The following is a 21,328-nucleotide window of genomic DNA, read 5'->3' as shown; positions in this document are numbered from 1 at the left end:
ATAGTTTAATTGCCAACTTTGAGAGTTTAAATGTGTTTGTATACGTAAAATAAAAATAAAAAATGTCATATAAAAATATCCACCCATCCATCCATCCATCCATCCATCCATCTTATAATTGACTTAAAGTACAAATAATATTAAAACTAATCATATAGATTTTTTAGCTCACATTGCCAGTTTTGTGGTGAACAGTTCATCTCTACATCTTGTAATCTAAAGTTTAAATCTAAAAATGGACTTCCTTTTTGTTTTCGGTTGACATCTGAGATATTGGGTGTGGCTAGCATACTTAACCACGCCCCTCCAACTGCCAGTTTTGACAACAAACAGAAATGGTGAAAAGGAGGTCTCTGTTAGGTTGTAATAACATTTCCGAAACCATTTTCCCAATCTTTGGTAATGAAACGCCTTTTACATCCAATCAGCTTGCAGTAGAAAAAGAAGCCACGCCCACTGTTTTCTCATTTAATATTCCATTTCTCTAGAAATGGTTGCGGCTTCCAGTTCATGTGGATTTTAATCATCAGAGTATTTTAATAATTCTCCTAAGGATACTTGTTCTAAATATGACTGACAAAATACTTTCTTTTTTGTTCACATTCCTTGTTTGATCCCAAGTTTGCGTCAAATATGGACAAACCCAGCTGTTGGGTTAAGCATCGAATCTAAAATTGAGACATTTAAAGGGTTACTATGAAAATTATGTTATTATTACTCACCCTCATGATGTTCTAGTCTCTTGACACCATCATCATCAGAATACAAAGATATTTTAGATGAAATCCTAGAGCTCTCTGACCCATCATAGACAAGACGAAAGTCTGGAAAAGAAAAATCAAAACATTTCATGGACTTCAATGTTTTAACTATAATTTTACAAACTATATATAACACACTATAACTTGGTTCACTTTCAGCTTGCCAAATTTACATAAATCTTCGATCGCTAGCAGTGTGACTCTGAAGTGCTGTACTGTACGTTTGCAAGTTTTCTCCCAAATGATTGAACTTCTGAACATGCAAAAGGAGGGTAGAAGTTACACAGCTGTAGGGTGCCATTACGAAATAAATAAATGAAGATCAAATGGTTTCGATCTTTGGTTTCATTTTATAATACTGGACTTTTTTTCTACAAAAGTTTGAATTTTGAAAGCGTTTCAATGAGACAAAAGTATGAAAATGTTAATGCCTGTCTGAGAAAAGTGTATAAAGTGTGTAGAGAGGGGTTTTACAGCCTTAAAACATTATAATAATTGTAAAAAATTAAGCTGACTACTTTGCTGATTTCGCCTATTGTGTTTTTTTTAGAACGTAACTCCCGCGATTTCCGAGGGACCACTGTAGCCGTTTTTACAGTTTTTTGATGCATAATTTTGTTAATGGAGTTTAGTATGATTACACCTGAACCACTGAAGTCCTATGAAATGTTTTTGCCTTTGAATGTCTCACAACTGGGAGGGAGAGAGAGCTCTTGGATTTCATCTAAAATACCTTAATTTGTGTCCCGAAGAAGAACAAAAGGTCTCAGGCGTTTAGAATGACATGAGGATGAGTAATTAGTAACAAAATTTATATGTTTAGGTGAACTAATCCTTTAACCCAATGGTTAGGTTTGCACAAATCCGACCCAAATTTTGGTTAAAACCATTTTTTTACTGTTGTTACACCAAATGACATGGTAACACTTTAGTTAATGTATTTATTAACATTAACGAAGTATGAATAATCTTGTAAAGCATTTATTAAACATAGATCAACATTAACTATTGCATTATTAAAATACAAAGTTCAGCTTGCTAATATTAGTAAATGCCTTGTGAGTTAACATCAGGTAATGGTATTTAACTTAAATAACATTAACTTACCATAACAAAGATGAATGAATACAGTTATAAATGTATTGCTAATTGTTGGTTTATGATAATAAATACATTACCAAATTGACCATTATTTTAAAGGGTTACCAATGACATTTTAATGATTGTATTCTGTAAAAAACAATCAAAATGTATGATTTTGCTCAGAAAAATCAAAACAAAACAGCTAAATAGTACACATTAAAATGTACAGCATCAACAGCTGTAGCCATACAGTAGTACTACAAAAGAAAAAAGTCCTAAATCTGACAGAAACAGCCCTGTTTTTATTAGACTCACTATGTAACCTGATTTTCGAAGCTATTTGGAGAGCTAAAGCCGCCAGGCAGCTGTTATTGTTTGGCTTCCTTCAACATCATGTTGAGAGAGAGAGAGATACGGGCTGGCTTTGTGTTTTTAGGAGACTGAAATGTCCCGTTCCTGCAGGATGACGTAATGTGCTCCTGACGGCCCTTTGAACCAGGACCCCCTTTGTGGGAATCATGGGAAGCCTGGAGAGCCAAAGCAGTCATGTGACTCCATGAGGAGAACCGGGCTCCATTCCCCCCCCCCTTTTTTTTTTGTTGCTAAGCAGCCATAGAGACGACTGTGAAGGTCTTCAGGATCCATTCAGTTCATCTGGATCAGAGCTAGTGCTGGAAAACATTCTCTTAAACGGCAATAAAAAAAAGAGCGCTGAATGCCAGCAGTCTCTCTTTCCATCTCTCGCTCGATACTCGTGCATCTGCCCTCATTTCCCACTGATACAGTTCTGTGATAATGATACGATTGGGGAGAGAAATGGCTAGGTGTTCACATCGGATTTATGAAATAAGATGTGTCAATTTTGTTAACAAAATCTATAATGAAAAATTACCTGAATTTTTTTTATAGGTAAAATGTTAATATTTGCTTTATTCTGTAAATGTCTGATAACAACAAATGTCAAACAAAAATATAACACTCAATAAATATTAATTTTAGTGCTGGGCAAAATTAATTGCAATTAAATTGTATCCAAAATAAAAGTATGTTGACTGATAATATAAATATTTGTGTGTACTTTGTATATTTATTTTGTTTATATAAATCCACACATAAATGTATATACAGTGCATGCGGAAAGTATTCATAGCACTTTTGCCACAATTTGTGTTACAGCCTTATTCCAAAATGGATTAAATTAAATTATTTCCTCAATATTCTACACACAATACCCCATAATGACAATGAGAAAAAAATTTTTTTTTGAAATTGCTGCAAATTTATAAAAAAATAAAATAAAAAAATAATAATAATAATCACATTTGCATAAGTATTCACAGCCTTCGCTCAATACTTTGTTGATGCACCTTTGGCAGCAATTACAGCCTCGAGTCTTTCTGAATATGATGCCACAAGCTTGGCACACCTGTCGTTGGGAATTTTTGCCCATTCCTCTTTGCAGTACAGCTTAAGCTCTATTACGTTGGATGGGAAGTCATGGTGTACAGCCATTTTCAGATCTCTCCAGAAATGCTCAATAGGATTTAGGTATGGGCTCTGGCAGGGCCACACAAGGACATTAACAGAGTTGTTGTGAAGCCACTCCATTGATATTTTGGCGGTGTGCTTTGGGTCATTGTCCTGCTGGAAGATGAACCGTTGCCCCAGTCTGAGGTCAAGAGCACTCTGAAGCGGGTTTTTATTCAGGATGTCTCTGTACATTGCTGTATTCATCTTTCCCTCTATCCTGACTAGTCTTTCAGTCCCTGCTGCTGAAAAACATCCCCACAGCATGATTGTGCCACCACCATGCTTCACTGGAGGGGTGGTATTAGCCTGTTGATAAGCGGTGCCTGGTTTTCTCCAAACATAATGCCTGGCATTCATTCAAAAGAGTTCAATTTTGGTCTCAGACCAGAGAATTTTGTTTCTTATAAGCTTCCGTCTGGCCACTTCACCATACAGGCCTAATTGGAGGATTGCTGCACAGATGGTTGTCCTGTAAGATTCTCATGTCTCCACAGAAGAACACCGGAGCTCAGACAGAGTGAACATCGGGTGATTGATCACCTCCCTGACTAAGGCCCTTCTCCCTCGATCACTCAGCTTAGATGGCCGGCCAGCTCTAGGAAGAGTCCTGGTGGTTCCAAACATCTTCCACTTACGGATGATGGAGGCCACTGTGCTCATTGGAACTTTCAGAGCAGCAGAATTTTTTTTGTAACCTTCCCCAGCCTTGTGCCTCGAGACAATCCTGTCTTTGCTATTTCTGAAGTTTTATTTTTTCTAAATAACAGTTTTCAGCATTACAAAACGATTAAAGTAGGTTCAATTGGGCTAAGGACAATGACAGGGTTTGTACATTTGTAAAGTGTTTTTAATAAAGAAAAAAAATATGTGAGCCAAATAAATGAGTTAAATCCTTTACACAACAAGAAATCTGACTGAAATCAACCATCAGTTCATTTTAGAAAATTTGGGGATGAAGTACTTTATATTCACAGTATTTGTGTTTTTATTTTAGGGACAGACAATGTACGTTTGAATGTCCCTATTATGTCAAAACAAACATTTATTTGGATGCGATTAATTGTGAATAATCTTTGCCCAGCACTTATTAATTTTTTAACTGTTCTTAAGTTAAAACATTGGTATTGTGTGGTTAAAAAACTAATATAAACATATTTGATATATGGCATATTTTATTTTCTTAAACTTTTCCTAATTTAATGAAAGTTAATTCTACTCTACTAAAGAGTTTTGAACTCAGTTCATTAAATACTTCATTACTTCAGCTTAAACGTAGCAAGTTCACAGTACTCCTATAGATTAGTTGTTTTTTTTAACTCAAATGGTTTGTAGCAATCAGTTTCCTCAAACGGTGTTGCCTTATTGGGTTTTACAGTACTCAGTTGGTTTGAGTTCTCTTCATTTATCGGGTTTTACTGTGCTCAAATTGCTTCATTTACTCAAATGGATTAAGTTCACAGTACTCAGGATTAGTCTATGAACTTAAATGGTTTGTTGCTATTGGTTTCCTCAAATGGTTCGAGTTACCTTAACGTATTGGGTTTTACAGTGAGCAAAAATGCTATGATTAAAAATACAGTAGGACAGTAATATTGTGAAATATTACATTTGTTTCATTTTAAAATAACTTATCAAAAACAACATTTTTAAATGTTACAAAATATTTCAAACTAATTGTTAATTGAAACTCCTATTCATCAAAAAAAAAAAAAAAAAAAAAAAATCAGGATTTGATCAAAAACAAATTTTAATAATCATAATAAAACAATTTAAAATATTAGAATGATTTCTGACACTGAAGTAGTAATAATGATCAGCAGTGGAAAATCAGCAGTAGAAAGCAGTCTTTATTTCATTATTTCAATTACAATCATTTAAAAATATTACTGTTTTTACTGTATTTTATCAAATAAATACATGCTTGGTAAGTATAAAATACTAGTGTAAATAAAAATAAATAATTTAATAACATGTTTATATATATGTTTTAATCACTCATAATATGTCATTCAATCCAACTGGCACAGACTGTTGGTCGTTTTGTGATTACAGCATGTTCTCACACACCTCAATGCGTTTAATCATGGTCAGTCATCTGTACGTCCATATCTGATCTTGTTTATACGGTCTACAGCCTGGTAATTGTTTGTTTGAATGACCTTGTCTGCACTTCTGCAAGCACTTACAGGAGCAGTCACTGACTTGCTTGAAAATTACATTGAAAACATCTCACTCACAGAGGGAGAAGAGGATTGTTTGCTTGGCTTGATTGTTTGTTTACAGCTAGAAGTGATTAGAAATGCATGTGAATTATTAAAACATAATAGCCATGGCCTGTAAGCCTGATAACAGTCAGGACTTAGTCATTGGCGAAAAGCAAAGTTCGTGGGCCCCCCCAGAAGTGAAAAACATGGGGGGTGAGGGGGGGTTGGAGCGTGCTTATGATTGCGTGAAGTGAAACTCGAGGGGTGCTTATGATCGCGCGAGGTGAGAAGGGTTGACTTATTTGGAGGCGGCGTTAAGGCTGAGGTGAGGAATGACCTCCACCACCCCCCTCCCTTCAGTCTGCTACGCCAGTGGACCTAATCCTTAAACATTCATGAGCTCAGAGTTCAGACAACGAATCAATCATTCAGTCAGTTATTCAACATACCAACCGACCGACCGACCGACCAATCAATCAATCAAATCAATCAGTCATTCACCCAACCAATCAATCAGTCATTCAGACAACCCAATCAACCAATCAATCAATCAATCAATCAATCAAACAGTTATTTAACATACCAACCAAATCAATACCAGACACTCATTCAACCAATCATTTAACCAATCAGCCAATCAATCAGTTATTCTGACATTCAGACAACCAATGAACCAACCAACCAACCAACCAACCAATCAATCAATAAGCACTCAATCAGTCATTCAAATATTCAGCCAACCAATCAATCGGACAACCAACCAATCAATCAATCAATCAATCAGTCATTCTCACAACCAATCAATCAGTCAATTAGTCAGTTATTTAACATACCAACCAATCAATTAACCAACCAATCAATCAATCGATCAAATCAACAAACACTCAATCATTCATTCAGACAACCAACCATCACTCAATCGGTCATTCAGACAATAAATCCATCAGTAATTCAGACAACCAACCAACCAACCAACCAACCAACCAACCAACCAATCAATCAATAAACACTCAATCACTCATTCAGCCAACCAATTAACCAACCAGTCAATCAGTCATTCAGACAACCAACCTACACTCAATCATTCATTCAAACAATAAATCAATCAGTAATTCAGACAACCAACCAACCAACCAACCAATCAATAAACACTCAATCACTCATTCAGCCAACCAATCAACCAGTCAGTCAATTAACCAGACAATCAATCAATCAGCCAGACAATCTATCAGCCTAAAAATATGCAACTATTGCTCATCCTGTGAGCTCATATAATCAACAAAGAAAATGTAAATGAAAACAAAGCGTATTGTTTGGCTGTCTAATCCTATTATCACTTTAAAATAACAAATAATGTACACGCCTCTCTATATTTAGGTTAAAACCCTGGTTTATTATTGATTTCCAAAATGAATCCTCATTGTAGTTAGCAAGTTTGCAATGATAATAAAGCTTGTTAACAACTTTATAATGATTTATAAATTAATTACATGTTTTTGTTTCGTTATTTGATCTCTTTGTGCATTTGCACAATGGTTGTTACACCCAAAACAAACTTTGGTAATTCCTATCCCTTGCCGCAGCAGCACGTGCGGTGGTACTCATCTACTTATAACAGATTTTCTATCTATCCCTATAATGTTTGATGTTTAATCGTGTGTATGTATGTGTGTGTGAGTTGTAAGCTAGTTTTTGACTTCATAATGCATTTGAACAAGTGAAATCTTTATTTGCATTATGAAAACGAGAACTGGAATACTGTGTAATATTATAAAATATGGCAATATTAGATCTGGGATTGGGTGTCAGGAGAGTGTATTTGAGTTTAATTGCAAGTCATTTTTCAAACAAAATTTGCAACTCAAGTATCATGAACATCCATTTATCTCATCTAGTTTGTTCTGATTTGGTTTCTTTTCTATTTACTTACAACAAATGAAGGCTTTTCCTCCACTCGGCACCTCATTATGAACCCTCCGAGTGTTTTAACCTCTCCAGATTTAGTGCTTATTATCCTGCAGTCGAAGTGTAATCAAACTTTATGTTATTACCGATGGCATTTTTAGGCTCACAGCACTTGCTTTTATGTTCATCTTGTGTAATCGTGTTAGAATAACCACATTATGTTGTTACCTTGTATTTTACGCTCCATTTGAAAGTGAAATATCATACTTTATGTAATGCATAAACAGCCCGAGGGGCTGTACAGGTGTTTTTTCCATGACTCCACCCACATTCAGACATCGACCAATGGAATAAGGTTATAGAGCAGCTGGGCACACCCTCTCCTGAGTTTATGAAGAAGCTGCAGCCGACGGTGCGCAACTATGTGGAGAACAGGCCAAAATACGCCGGTCTGACCTTCCCCAAACTCTTCCCTGACTGCCTGTTCCCTGCAGACTCCGAGCACAACAAACTCAAAGGTACGTCACAATTGGAAATATCAGGAAGTTTTTGTATGTTTGTTTGTTTGTTCACCAAATAACGAGTCATATTTACCCCAAATTAAACCCAAATGAAATTAAATTTTAATAAATATATGTTAATAAATAAATAATTTTAATAAGTAAAAACATGGTAATTTAATTAAAATTTCAACTGTACAACATGTCCCACAATCTGCTATTTATCAACTATAACATAAAACTTTTTTTTCTTCATATTAGTTAAGATATACAGTTGAAGTCAAAACTATTAGCCCTCCAGTAAAATGTTTCCCAAGTGATGTTTTACACTGAGAAGATTTTTTCAACACATTTTAAAACATTATGGTTTCCATTACTAATAGTATGTAGAACCAACCAATCTGCTTTACACTTTGTATGGAATATACACATTTCAGTAATTTTAGACTAATTACCTCAGACAAACACAAAGCACATGCTCACACTTGTCACTTCAGGTCAGAATAACAACACACGCAAAAATGAGTGCCGCATAGCAGTGGTGTAAATAAAAAGGCCAGAGTGGCTTTTTGGTTTCTTTTCTTGTGCATCCCAGCCACTAGCACCCCATCTGAAAGAGTTTATAACATAGGGCTAATGCAGTCATTCAACTTCACAATTTGTAATGTTGCAGTATGTGTTTGAATAATAATGGCTGGTTCTTTTGCTCAGATCTGATTTTCATATTATTATTATTATTTAATTAATTTATTTTTTGTTACAGACTTTGAGGTTTAATGTATCATTATTATTTACACCTAATCTATGTTGATCTACATTAGTTGCACACACTTTGTAACATTTTATTCATCAAGTTTAAGAGTCTCTTTAACACGTATGTTTATTTTATTATAAAGAGATCAGATATTTTGTTGAAATATTTTTGTTTTTGACTATTAAAACTATTTGCCTTATTAATGTTGGTAAATTAAAATAAAGTGGTTAAATAAAAAAATCCTAACATTCCTACATGTATTGCTAAAGATATTTAATAATTATCGATATGGAATGATATGAACATGATATCGTGATAATTTGTTTTGCAATGTCGCCCAGCCCTAGTTGAAAGTCCAATTTAAAGACTTAACAAGGTTAATTTGGTTAACTAAGCATGTTATGGTAATTAGTCAAGTTACTGGACAGGTTCCATGTATGAACATGTATTGGTTTGTTCTGTAGGCAATCAAAATTTATTAAATACTGACCTTCAAAATTGCTTTAAAAAAATGAAAGCTGCTTTTATTCCAGACAAACTAAAAGAAATAAGAGAGAAATATTATTAAATAAAAAAATAAATAAATAGAAACATTGTAAAAGTATAATTTATTAAATATTAATTATTAATATTATTAAATATTGTTTAAAATTAAGAAATAAGATATATTCCCATCTCATGAATAAAAAAAATATTATACAAAATACTTGCTCTGTTAAACATCACTTGCTAATTTGAAAGACTACAGAACTTCACAGGAGGACTAAAAATGTTGCCTTCAACTGTACAGTAGTTGAGATAATAATGGTATTTTTTAATCATACGTAAATTCATGTACAATTAATAAATGCCAATATTATCTTAAATGTAAGCTATGGTAAAATTAGTTAAGACTGAATGCCAGGAAATTGAGAAACTCCCCTCAAAAATGTATGATTAAATAACTATGTTTGTTTGTTTGTTCATTTATTATAACATTGGTACATGTATATGAAAATGTTAAGACTCGCTTTTTTATGGCCATTTTTAAAACTTCCTCCAATCTTCGACCCATATCCACATAAGTACAATATCTCACATCCTTGTAAAACTTCAAATTACTACTATGAGAATTAAATAAATAATCAAATAAGGTGAAAGTTAATAACTTCTGTTTGATTCTTCGCTATTTATATTTGTATGCGTGTTGTTTTCATAGTTTGTCTAAAAGACTCAGGCAATTTTGCTGAATTGAAGGAGGTTTCATAAACTGTGCTGCAAGCAGTAGTTCTCCAGGGAAAGCGGAGAAGAATCCTCAGCCTTTGATATGAAAAGTGTGCTGGATATTAATGATATGATGAATTTTTCATAGTTTGAGGACACGAGACCTGGCTTATGCGTGACTGTATACAAACAGATTATCTACCTATCTATCTCACTATCTATCTCACTATCTATCTATCTATCTATCTATCTATCTATCTATCTATCTATCTATCTATCTATCTATCTATCGTGCTCAACATAAATAAGTACACCCCGTTTAGAAAATGTGTATCTTTATCCATTTCTCAGTCAATATAGGTTATATATTAGGTTATATATAGGTTTTATATTTTATATATTCTTGACTACTTTTGAAAGAGCTACTTTTTACTTTGAGTAATATTTACAAAAGATACTTTTACTCTACTTGCACTACATTTTTTGGCAAGTAACGTTACTTTAACTTATGTTTTTTCAGTACTTATTCCACCACTGGGAAACACCCATACACACTTACACAGACTCATACACTACGGCCATTTTGCTTACTCAAATCACTTATGGTGCATGTGTTTGGACTGTGGGGAAAACCGGAGCACCCAGAGGAAACCCATGCCAACAAGGAAAACAGGCAAACTCCACGCAGAAATGCCAACTAGCCCAGTCGGGACTTGAACCAATGATCTTCTTGCTGTGAGGCGACAGTGCTAACCACTGAGCCGCCCTATAAACTGCTTACTAATGTCTATTAATGTAGAGTTGATGCCTTACAACTGATTAATTAACTATTTGCTAATGCTTAATAAATGATTCACAGTGTGCAGCTATTATAGAGTGTTACCCGTACACAACCAATATAAATGCACAGATTCTTTTATGTTAATAGAACAACAAATTGAGAGAGCTGTAGAGATCAGCGTCGGCCATTTTGAAGTGGTCCAGCAGAGAGAAAAGAGAGGGAGAAGAGATGATGCTGAGAGAGCAGAGAGAAAGAGTCTGACTTTACCAGGCTATTTATAGACCAAAACAGAGAGGAAGCAGAAGAGCGAACAGAGGAGGAGGAGAAGAGAAGATAGGGAAGGAAAGGTGAGAGCAGGAGGAAACTGAGCACCGATGATTTCAGTGCCCTTGCAAAATAACAAACACACAGGATGAAATATAAAGACTGTGGCGTCTGGATTATTAGACGGTTTCATGCGTTCTTCAGAAATCTTATGATGTTCAAGATAAATAAATAATTTGTAACAGTGTAACACAGGCTCATTGGAAATACAGTATGTGCCTCAAAACATACTTCAGCATATGTTAGACTGCAGTTTCTAGGTAAAATATATGATACAGTTGTTGTTTTGTTGTAGTTTTGGTTCATTTTCTTTTATCTGACATTTAATATTGTAATTTTATGTTTTATGTATTTTATATTTTAATATGTCGCTATATTTTATAAATCTGTGTGTATATGGTGTTTATTTCACAATTTGATATCAGTTTGCAATTCTGTTTACTTTTTATTTTGTTTTATTTTCATTTTGTTGTTTCATTTATTTTATTAACATTCTTTATTTTGTCTTTTTATTTCATTCATATGTTTGACTGCAGTTTTTAGGTCAAATAAATGCTACAGCTGTTGTTCCTTTTCACACTAATGAAATATTTACAAGAACACATTATCAAGGAATAATGGATTTTTTCCATGCAATTCTTTGCAAAGCATCTTAACAATGTCTATGATTTGTAAATTAATGCGTTTGCTTTACTTGTCTATCTCCATATGAACTTTTCTGTCATGGTCAGTTTGCTTGGTCGCTTACACTGTATGGTGTTGTTCTTGTGATGCAGAGTGCTTGGGTTCAAGCATAGTGAAGCATATTTCCACAAATGAAATAAAAGCAAAATAAAATCAAGATAAAACTGTGTGGCAGCAGTGCAGCTTTCTCTTATGTTTGCTTTTGAAACCCTATTGGTTAGGTTTAGGAAAAGATTTAGGTCAGTGGTTTGCTGGTCTAGCTGATTTGTATGACAAGCCTTCAATTCTAGTGAATATGTACAAGAAAGATGTGTTTCTGAAACGTACAACAAAACATACCCTAAGTCAGTGTTTCCCAACCCTGTTCCTGGAGGCATACCAACAGAACATATTTTGGATGTCTCCCTTATCTCACCCATTCACTTCAGGTTTTGGAGTCTCTTCTAATGTTCTGGTGAGTTGATTCAGGTGTGTTGGATTAGGGAGAGCTTGAAAATGTGTACTGTTGGTGTGCCTTCAGGAACAGGGTTGGGAAACACTGCCCTAAGTAATGCATTTCAGATTTGCAAAGATGGCAACCGCGCCCTCTAGTGGATTTGTCATCTGAAACGTGCAATGAAACGTCCCCGGAGCAATGTATTATACATTTTGCAAAAATGTGGGCTAAAACACATATTTTCAATGAGCCTGGTCTATCTAATTAATGACCAAAGTGCTTTTGAGTTGATTATTTCCCTTTTTGGATTCTCCACAGTACAGTAAAATTTGATATGTTCAATATGTAAAATGGAAGTTTCAACTGTAAACATTTGCACTGCTCCACTTTTACATATTGTGCATCAACATACTTCATATTCATCAATTTTATTTGCCTTTTAGATTTTTTTTTTTAAATATTCCTATTTTTTTTTTCAAATCTATACTTTTCCGCAATTTTTGTAATTTCTTCAAGTCAAAAATATTTATTTGTTCATGTATTGTTTGTTATGTAATAAATGATATGAAATAATTTCATGTATTGATGAATTTAACACTTACTAAACAGAATAAGTTACAACAAAATTTGTTGAATTTTTTTAAAAATAATTTAGAAAACATTTATAAAGGTTTATTTTCTTTTTTTTAATTTTACCTTTTATTCAAAATTGTTTTCTATTTATTCTTTTATTTCTGTCATTTTTGTCAAGCACCAATTTACCAAGATTTTTTTTCATATAAACATGCCTATAGTACAAAAGTATTTGATATAGGAGTGTGATATTGCACTGAAAGTACTTTTTACGATTAAACATGGACTGTGTAGACTTATTTGGTAATTCTAAAATGTTTCCTTTCAACATTCAATAGATGAACTGCGAGGAGAATAAAGACACCTCATTATGCCCATTTTATTTTTTACACCTTCACTGATTGGTTACAGCTACAGTTTTTCTATGTTATTACATGACTGATTTCATGTGTTTGCAAAAACAAATATTGAACAGTACAATACTTCATAATGTATAACTTTTAATATTTTTTATCATGAATCTTTCTAAAAGCTCAAGAAGTCTTCCTTCCAATGAAACCTAATTTTTGCTTATAGCTCACTGGGGTCAAGAACTGTTACTATTTAAAGTTAGGTAGGTGTAAATCCCCATAATTGAGTGCTGGCTAACAGAAGTTGCTTCCATAATTCACACAAAGCATAATAACGTATTGGAAAAATATGGATAAAACTGAGTAATTGTGTGTAATGGAGTACAACGTCCTCATTTTAGTAATGTGTGTTTTTTTGCAGCGAGTCAGGCCCGAGACCTGCTGTCAAAGATGCTGATCATTGATCCTGCGAAGCGAATATCAGTGGATGAGGCGCTTCAACACCCCTACATCAACGTGTGGTACGACCCGGCTGAGGTGGAGGCGGTGAGTTGATTCTCCATCAGCTTATAGTTAAAGAGTGAGCGCAGCATGACGCATGTTAACTGAGGCCTACAGTCGTACACTTACCAGAGTAATCAGTTTCTCCATTCATCTGTCCTGTGCTTTTCTGCATGGTTGGGCCAGTGGGACCAATCATGAGCTTCTCCATCACTCACACCTGATTGGATAAGAGAGGGGAAAAAATATAGTTTTTATGGTCACTATAAAAATGTGCAATTAGCATCAATGTCAATCAATAATTCCCCTAAATCTATTCAGCTCTATCTATCTATCTATCTATCTATCTATCTATCTATCTATCTATCTATCTATCTATCTATCTATCTATCTATCTATCTATCTATCTATCTATCTATCTATCTATCTATCTATCTATCTATCTATCTATCTATCTATCTATCTATCTATCTATCTATCTATCTATCTATCTATCTATCTATCTATCTATCGTATTCAGACCCCATACATTTTGACTATGTTATACTGCAGCCATTTGCTAATTTAATTTAAGCTAATTTTGTCTCCTCATTAATGCACACACAGCACCTCATGTTGACAGAAAAACACAGGATTGTTATTTTTGCAGGTTTATTGAAAAGAAAAACTGAAATATGACATGGTCCGAAGTATTCAGACACACCTGTCTATATTAGACCTTACAGCTCACAATACATGTCAGAGCTAATGAGAATCATGAGGTCAAAAGAACTGCCTGAAGAGCTCAGAGACAGTATTGCGGCAAGTCACAGATCTGATCAAGGTTACAAAATAAATTCTGCTGCACTTTCAAGGTTCCTAGGAGCACAGTGGCCTCCATAATACATAAATGGAAGACGTTTGGGCTGACCAGAACTTTGCCTATAGCTAGCCATCGGGCAAAACTGCTATTGGGGGAGAAAAGCCTTGGTGAGAGAGGTAAAAAAGAACCCACAGATAATGATAGCCAAACTGAATAGTTTACTAAAAACAGCTGAAGGACTCTAAGATGGTGAGAAATAAGATTTTCTGGTCTGATGAGACCAAGATAGAACTTTTTGGCCTTAATTCTAAGCAGTATGTATGGAGAAAACCAGGCACTGCTCATCACCTGTCCAATACAGTCCCAACAGTGAAGCATGGTGGTGGCAGCATCATGCTATGGGAGTGTTTTTCAGCTGCAAGGACAGGATGCCTGGTTGTAATCAAAGGAAAAATTAATGCAGCCAAGTACAGGGATATCCTGGACGAAAACCTTCTTCATAGTGCTCAGGACCTCAAACTGGGCCGAAGACAATGACCCTAAGCACACAGCTAAAATAATGAAGGAGTGGCTTCACAACAACACTGTGACTGCTCTTGAATGGCCCAGCCAGAGCCCTGACTTAAACCCCAACTGAGCATTTGAGAGACCTACAAATGGCTGTCCACCAATGTTTACCATCCAACCTGACAGAACTGGAAAGCATCTGCAAGGAGGAATGGCAGAGGATCCCCAAATCCAGGTGCGAAAACTTGTTGCATCTTTCACAAAAAGACTCATGGCCGTGTTAGAACAAAAGGGTGATTCCACTAAAAACTGTCTGAATAACAAAAGGGGCTGAATACTTATGACCATGTGATATTTCAGTTTTTCTCTTTTAATAAATTTGCAAAAAATGTCAACAACAATTTTTTTTGTTGTCAATATGGGGTGATGTGTGTACATTAATGAAGAAAAAATGAACACGTGATTTTAAAAATGGCTGCAGTTTAACAAAAAGTAAAAAAAAACAATCTATCTATCTATCTATCTAATAGTTATGCATTTATTTCTAAAATACTATCTTATTAATTTACTTATTGGTAAAATGAAAAGCTGAAACATTTTGTTTCTCCTAAATTAATTCAAGTCAAAAATATGTTTAAATAAAATCTATCTATCAGATCCATTTATCTTACAGCATCAATATAAATGTTAATTGTATTTTAATTTTAGTCAAATACTGGCTAATGTGGACATAATGTGTTTTTATGGAAATGATTTGAATTATAATAGCATACTACACTTTTCATTATTATTATAAATTGTACATGTTTAGTAAATGTACGTCTAGTAAACTTTTGTGAATATTAGCTTGGTTTCTTCCACCATGCTGCATTTGTTCAGTTTGTAAATGTTCATGGTTGATTCTGGGGACCTTCATCAGTTTCAGAGGACACAAGGTGGGATTAAAAAATAAAAGAAGGTTGTCCTGATCTTTGATGAAAATCAGATTTGATATTTTAGCGTGTCCCCTTTCTGCACGTTTTTACTGTTTCTAAGGGATTTCAAAAGTCATGGTTTTCTTGTTTTAGAGAGTCCAAAGAAAAAAAAAACCCACAACAGCAAACATGTGAATCGAACAGCATAGCTCATATTTATTGTCTGCAATTGTGTGTGTAGATTTTAAAAGATGTCATTTTATGTGAACGTACACCTTTTCCTGCTGATCAAACAAATTCTGATATGATATTGAGTATAGCACATAGTTTGTTTTAATAACCCATGAGCATGGTTATGATTAGTGTGATTGTTTTCTCCTTCTCTCTGGTGTTTCTCTTTCTCTGATGAAGGCCAGGAATCAGCAGATATCGATGGTAAATAAAGACCATTCCACACTTCGGAAACTCAAATCACTCACACACCGACTGACGTCTACAACTCGATAGCAGAAAAAAACAACAACAAAAATAATAATAATACATTTGAGCTGAGATTTGACAGTGTGTTAATATCTGTGTGTGTTTGTGTTTGTCTGAGTCTCTGTACTGTGTACTAATATTTTAGAATGTATTTAAAGTTATTTAATCAATTATTTTAATAGCATTTAGTGATAAAATAGAATACACTGCAAAAATGCTTTTCTTACTTAGAGTTTGTCTTGTTTCTAGTCTGAATATCTAAAAACTCTTAAATCGAGAAGCATTTTCTACAATATGGTCTCATTTAAAATAAATTATATGCCAAAATTAAGTGAGTTTTTCCTTTAAACAAGCTAAACAATCTGCCAATGGGGTAAGCAACATTTTCTCATTTGACATAAGAGTATTTTGCTTAGCCCATTGAAAGATTATTTTGTCTAGAAACTGCTTTTGATTTAGGAATTTTACATTTTTTAACTAGAAACAAGACAAAAATATAAATAAAAAAATAATTTTGCAGCGTTAAATATAACAGAATGGTGAGTATAGGATTAAATTGTAAATTTAATGTAAATGTGCCAAACCTTGAACTCTCAAAATTCACTTTGAGGATGATCTCAGTATTAAATAAAAAACAAACTATGACCAAACCTGAAAGACTGGATTTTTATAGTTATTATGGCATCATTCATGTTAACAAGTTCACAAATTTCAGCCAAAAGAGCAGTTTTACTTTGTAATTGCTTTTCAAATGTTTCACCGCTTTTTAAACAGACTCACTTCATTTTGATTAATTTTTAATAATATAAGATTTAATATCAGTATATAAGTCATGGATATAATAAACACATTAAGACTCAATATTATAAAGTGATATTCAAGTAATTGTCATTTTAAAAATTGTCCAAAAATGTTAAGATAAACTATTTGCTTTTACACTGTAAATATTGCAATTCTTGTTGCCTTAATTGTTTTGTTGACTCAGATGAGCTTTTCTAGTCTTTTTTTCATTTAGTCTAGTCACTATTGATTAAAAATATTGATTTAAACTGTGTATAATTGGTTGAAACCTGATTAACTAGTTAAAATAATTAAAAGCAACATAAAAATATTTTTTGTCTTGACTTTGTCAGTACATTTTTTTTACTGTGCACAAAGACTTACATGGCAAAAAAATAAATAAAAAATCTCACTCATTTTGTGAAAATAAAATATAATAATATAAACAAAATAAATATAATTTAAATATAATATATAAATTATAATATATAATATAATTAAAATATTAATAATTGTGGACTTTTAAGCAACCCTGTTTTCCCATAATGCTCCACTCCAATTTACTCCAACTTAATCTCTCTCTTTCTGTTTATTTCTCATATACGTTCTTTAAATATCTGGCTTGTCACAAAACCTAGTGAGCTCCCTACATAGACAGCATTTTTGCTAGTGACACCAGGGCATTTGAAACAACAAACCTCATGTGAATGAAAATGCTCAAAAACACTGCTGAGGTTTTGATTGTTCAAATGATGCACAAAATGCAGTCTAGTTAGGTTGCTTGCTAGGATTTGAGATGCAGCCGTTGTTTCTCATGTCCCTGTCTTAATCCTAATCCTCACTGCAGACATTACTCTGCATTTCTGTCTTACTAATGCTGGTGTTTGGTCCTTATTTACTACGTTTTTACTGTTGAACATGTCAGCTGCATGTGCAAATGGTTGTAACACTTTGCATTACAGTGTCCATGTTATTTTACATGCAACAAAAAATATATATACACAAATCGAAGAGTAATCTAATAGACACCTGTGATTAACATATTCATAACACTGCAATATGAACACTGTAGTGTAATGTATTAGCCGGTTATGCAGGCCATCACACTGTATATAGTGCTGTTTTCTAATCATGTAATAATAATCCAGATGAATTGCATTACAGAACATCAAATAAGTGACTTTGCAGCTGCAGAAATGTGGCAAGCTCTTTTAATATTTATTCCTTCAAATGTCAATATCTATTTTCATGTTTTAGCTACAATATCTATGACATTAGGTAAAATTATCTATGTATAATATTTTTATAAACACAATTTTTATTATTTGGGTACTAGTACCTCTAAGATTGTAGTACAAATTCATGGCATAGTAATTACAAGGCTCACATGGAATCAGCATGCGCAAAAATCTGCCGATTTTTAGCCTATCATTGAGTCTATTTATTTGCTTGTGTAAATGTGTGTAAATTTATGTATTCAGTTTTTAAATTAAATTTCAGTAATATTATTTACTAATATGAAAATGTTTATTTGATTTATTTACAATACAGTTTGTAAAGTAATATTTTCTGTCTTAGTAAATTTATTATATGGAGACTTGTTTTGTTTACTAAATAAGTGGATCTAATTGGATTTGCATTGCAACCATGAAAAAAAAGTTAAGGAATTATTTTATTAAATATATTAAGTTTTTAGTTACGATACTCCCACAATCATTCTGGATAAATCCACTTTTTTTTTTTTTTCAAAATTCTTTGCAGAAATAGCAAACAATATCCACAAATTCTGTCTGGCCCTATTATTACTCATTATTACTGACAATACAGCTCTCAGAATGTAATCTAAAAGGTTTTCTACATGTATCTAATGAATGTGTACTCATATTTAATAGGTAATAGTATAAAAAGAATAATGCAACTAATGAATAAGTACTAGTAGTGTATAATATAAAATTAATGACTACCACAATCTAATGAAAGAGCCCTAGCATCTAATACATGAATACTATATGAGTACTAGTATTTAATGAATTAGTACCAGTAACTAATGGATAAGTACTACTATTATCCATTCTACCTAATGGACCAATTTCTAATGAATAATTACTAGCACCTAACAAATAAGTACAAGCATGAAATAAACCCATACAATATTTAATAAATGCTAGTATCTAATGAAATTATCTGAAAGTATCTAATAAATATGTAATAATATCCAATGAATGAGTAAGGTAATGTAATAAATAAGTAATATAATTTCATGAATATGGACTAGTATCCAATGAATATGGAATAGAAGCTAATGAATAACTAATATTGATTAGATACTAGTACTTATTCATTAAAGATATTACGTATTCATTAAAGATATTACTTATTAAATCATATTACTTATTAGATTCTATTAGATGCTAGTACTTATTCATTAAATTATATAACTTTTTCATATTTTTTTTAATTATTATTATTTTTAAATATAAGTAATATAATTTAATTAAGAAGTTATAGTATATAAATAATAATAACAACTAGTATTTAAGGAATAGGACATACAATTTAATAAATACAAGTAAATAATGGATAAGTAATAGTATATAATGGTTCATATCTAATTATCAAGTAATATAATTTAATGAATAAGTAATAGTATTTAATGAATATGTAATTTAATGAATGAGTAATATTATCTAAGTATTGAATAAGTATATGAATAGTATCTACTGAATAAATTATAGTTTCTAATAACCAAGAACTAGCATCTAATGAATATGTAACAGAATCTAATAAATAATAATATCCATTAAGTAAGTACTAGTGTGTAATTATTAAGTACTATTAAAATGTCATTAGTCAAGTAACTAATGAGTACTAGCATTTAATTAATGAGTACTAGTATGTAAAAACAGCTAGAAATCAAGTACAGTTTAAGGTTTAATGTTAAAATGGCTTGCCATAGTAGACATGCTAGACACTACCCATACTGCCTGATGTAAATAGCATAAATTAATATACTTTTTCAGTCTTTATGGTTAAGGACAAGCAATGATACTTTAATTGAGAAGACATTCAATGTTTATGATTATGTTGTGATAATTAAATGTGTTCCTCTGTCTGTGTCTCATTTCTCAGCCTCCTCCACAGATCTATGATAAACAGCTAGATGAGAGGGAACACTCCATTGATGAATGGAAAGGTAGGTCTTGGTTTGGATCGCTGCGTTTACATATAACTCAAATCATGCATAGTGTGCACTTAAGATGCTTTTATTAAGGTTTCTATCATAACCTTTCTATAGAGCTAATGCTAGTTTATTTTATCTTTAGATGCTAAATATCGAATCAAATAAGCCTTTCTGCATATTTACAGTGCAAATAAAACTTAATTTTGTATATGATATACTTAGACTTAATAGATCGATTTCACATTTTACTGTCCTTACAGAGAGCAACAATATTTTTGAATTTATTATTATTTTCTACTTAGCCTTTATTTATCTGTTTTTAGTAATTCCATATAAATTTCCAGCTTAAACTGATTATCATTTCATTTTTCGAGTGAAATTGGTTTCCAGGGCTGCATTTTTATTTCAGCTTAACAGCAATTATATATAAAAATGGTCCTTACAATATACTATAAAAGCACGTATACCATGTGTTACTTTTGTACTATTTGTATACTATAATAATAATAATAATAGTTAAATGTTAAGAATTAGCTTTTATAAAATTGTTTTTATTTTATTTTAGTCATTTACATTTAATTATTTGTAATATTTTTTTGTTATATTTAGATTTGTTTGTACATTTATTCAATGTATTTATTTAATATTTCAATGAATAAATGTTGCTAAACTACAACTACTAATACTTATATAATTCAAGAAATAAGACAAGTGTAGCATTAGTAAATAATGTTGAAACTACACAGATGTGGATTTTACCTATGGATTTGAATAATAATAATAATAAAGTCAAATGCTTGTAGCATTAGAATATACATGTAAAGGGTAGTGTTGCTTATATGAAGTTGAAATTAGAATTATTAGCCCCCCTTTGAATTGTTTTATTTTTAAAATATTTTTAACTAGAATAAAAGCAGTTTTTAATTTTTTAAAAAACATTTTAAAAAGGTAAAAAAAAAAAATAATAATAATAAATAAATAAATAAATAAATAAATAAATAAAAAAAAAATCGAAGAGGGCTAATAATTCTGACTATCTAGTAATTCTGCTAATAATTCTGACTGTATATACACC

At 32.4% G+C, this 21,328-nt stretch overlaps 1 protein-coding gene across 7 annotated transcripts in view; it reads left to right on the top strand.

Annotated features, from left to right (window-relative positions):
• Positions 1-21,328, top strand: part of mapk10 (mitogen-activated protein kinase 10) — a 144,297-nt gene that overhangs the window by 101,681 nt on the left and 21,288 nt on the right. For 6 of the 7 annotated variants that reach the window (XM_056445807.1, XM_056445811.1, XM_056445809.1 and 3 more), the window contains exons 9-12: positions 7,819-8,001; positions 13,510-13,634; positions 16,224-16,247; positions 20,202-20,265. In XM_056445807.1, the coding sequence (XP_056301782.1) occupies positions 7,819-8,001; positions 13,510-13,634; positions 16,224-16,247; positions 20,202-20,265 (396 nt within the window). The remainder of the gene's footprint in view (positions 1-7,818; positions 8,002-13,509; positions 13,635-16,223; positions 16,248-20,201; positions 20,266-21,328) is intronic. The other variant, XM_056445808.1, reaches the window with a different exon arrangement.

The sequence above is a fragment of the Danio aesculapii genome, chromosome 21, assembly GCF_903798145.1.
Source record: "Danio aesculapii chromosome 21, fDanAes4.1, whole genome shotgun sequence".
NCBI classification, from domain to species: Eukaryota; Metazoa; Chordata; class Actinopteri; order Cypriniformes; family Danionidae; genus Danio; species Danio aesculapii.
Note: the sequence above shows the minus strand (reverse complement) of the source record. Positions and strands in the feature narration are given on the sequence as shown.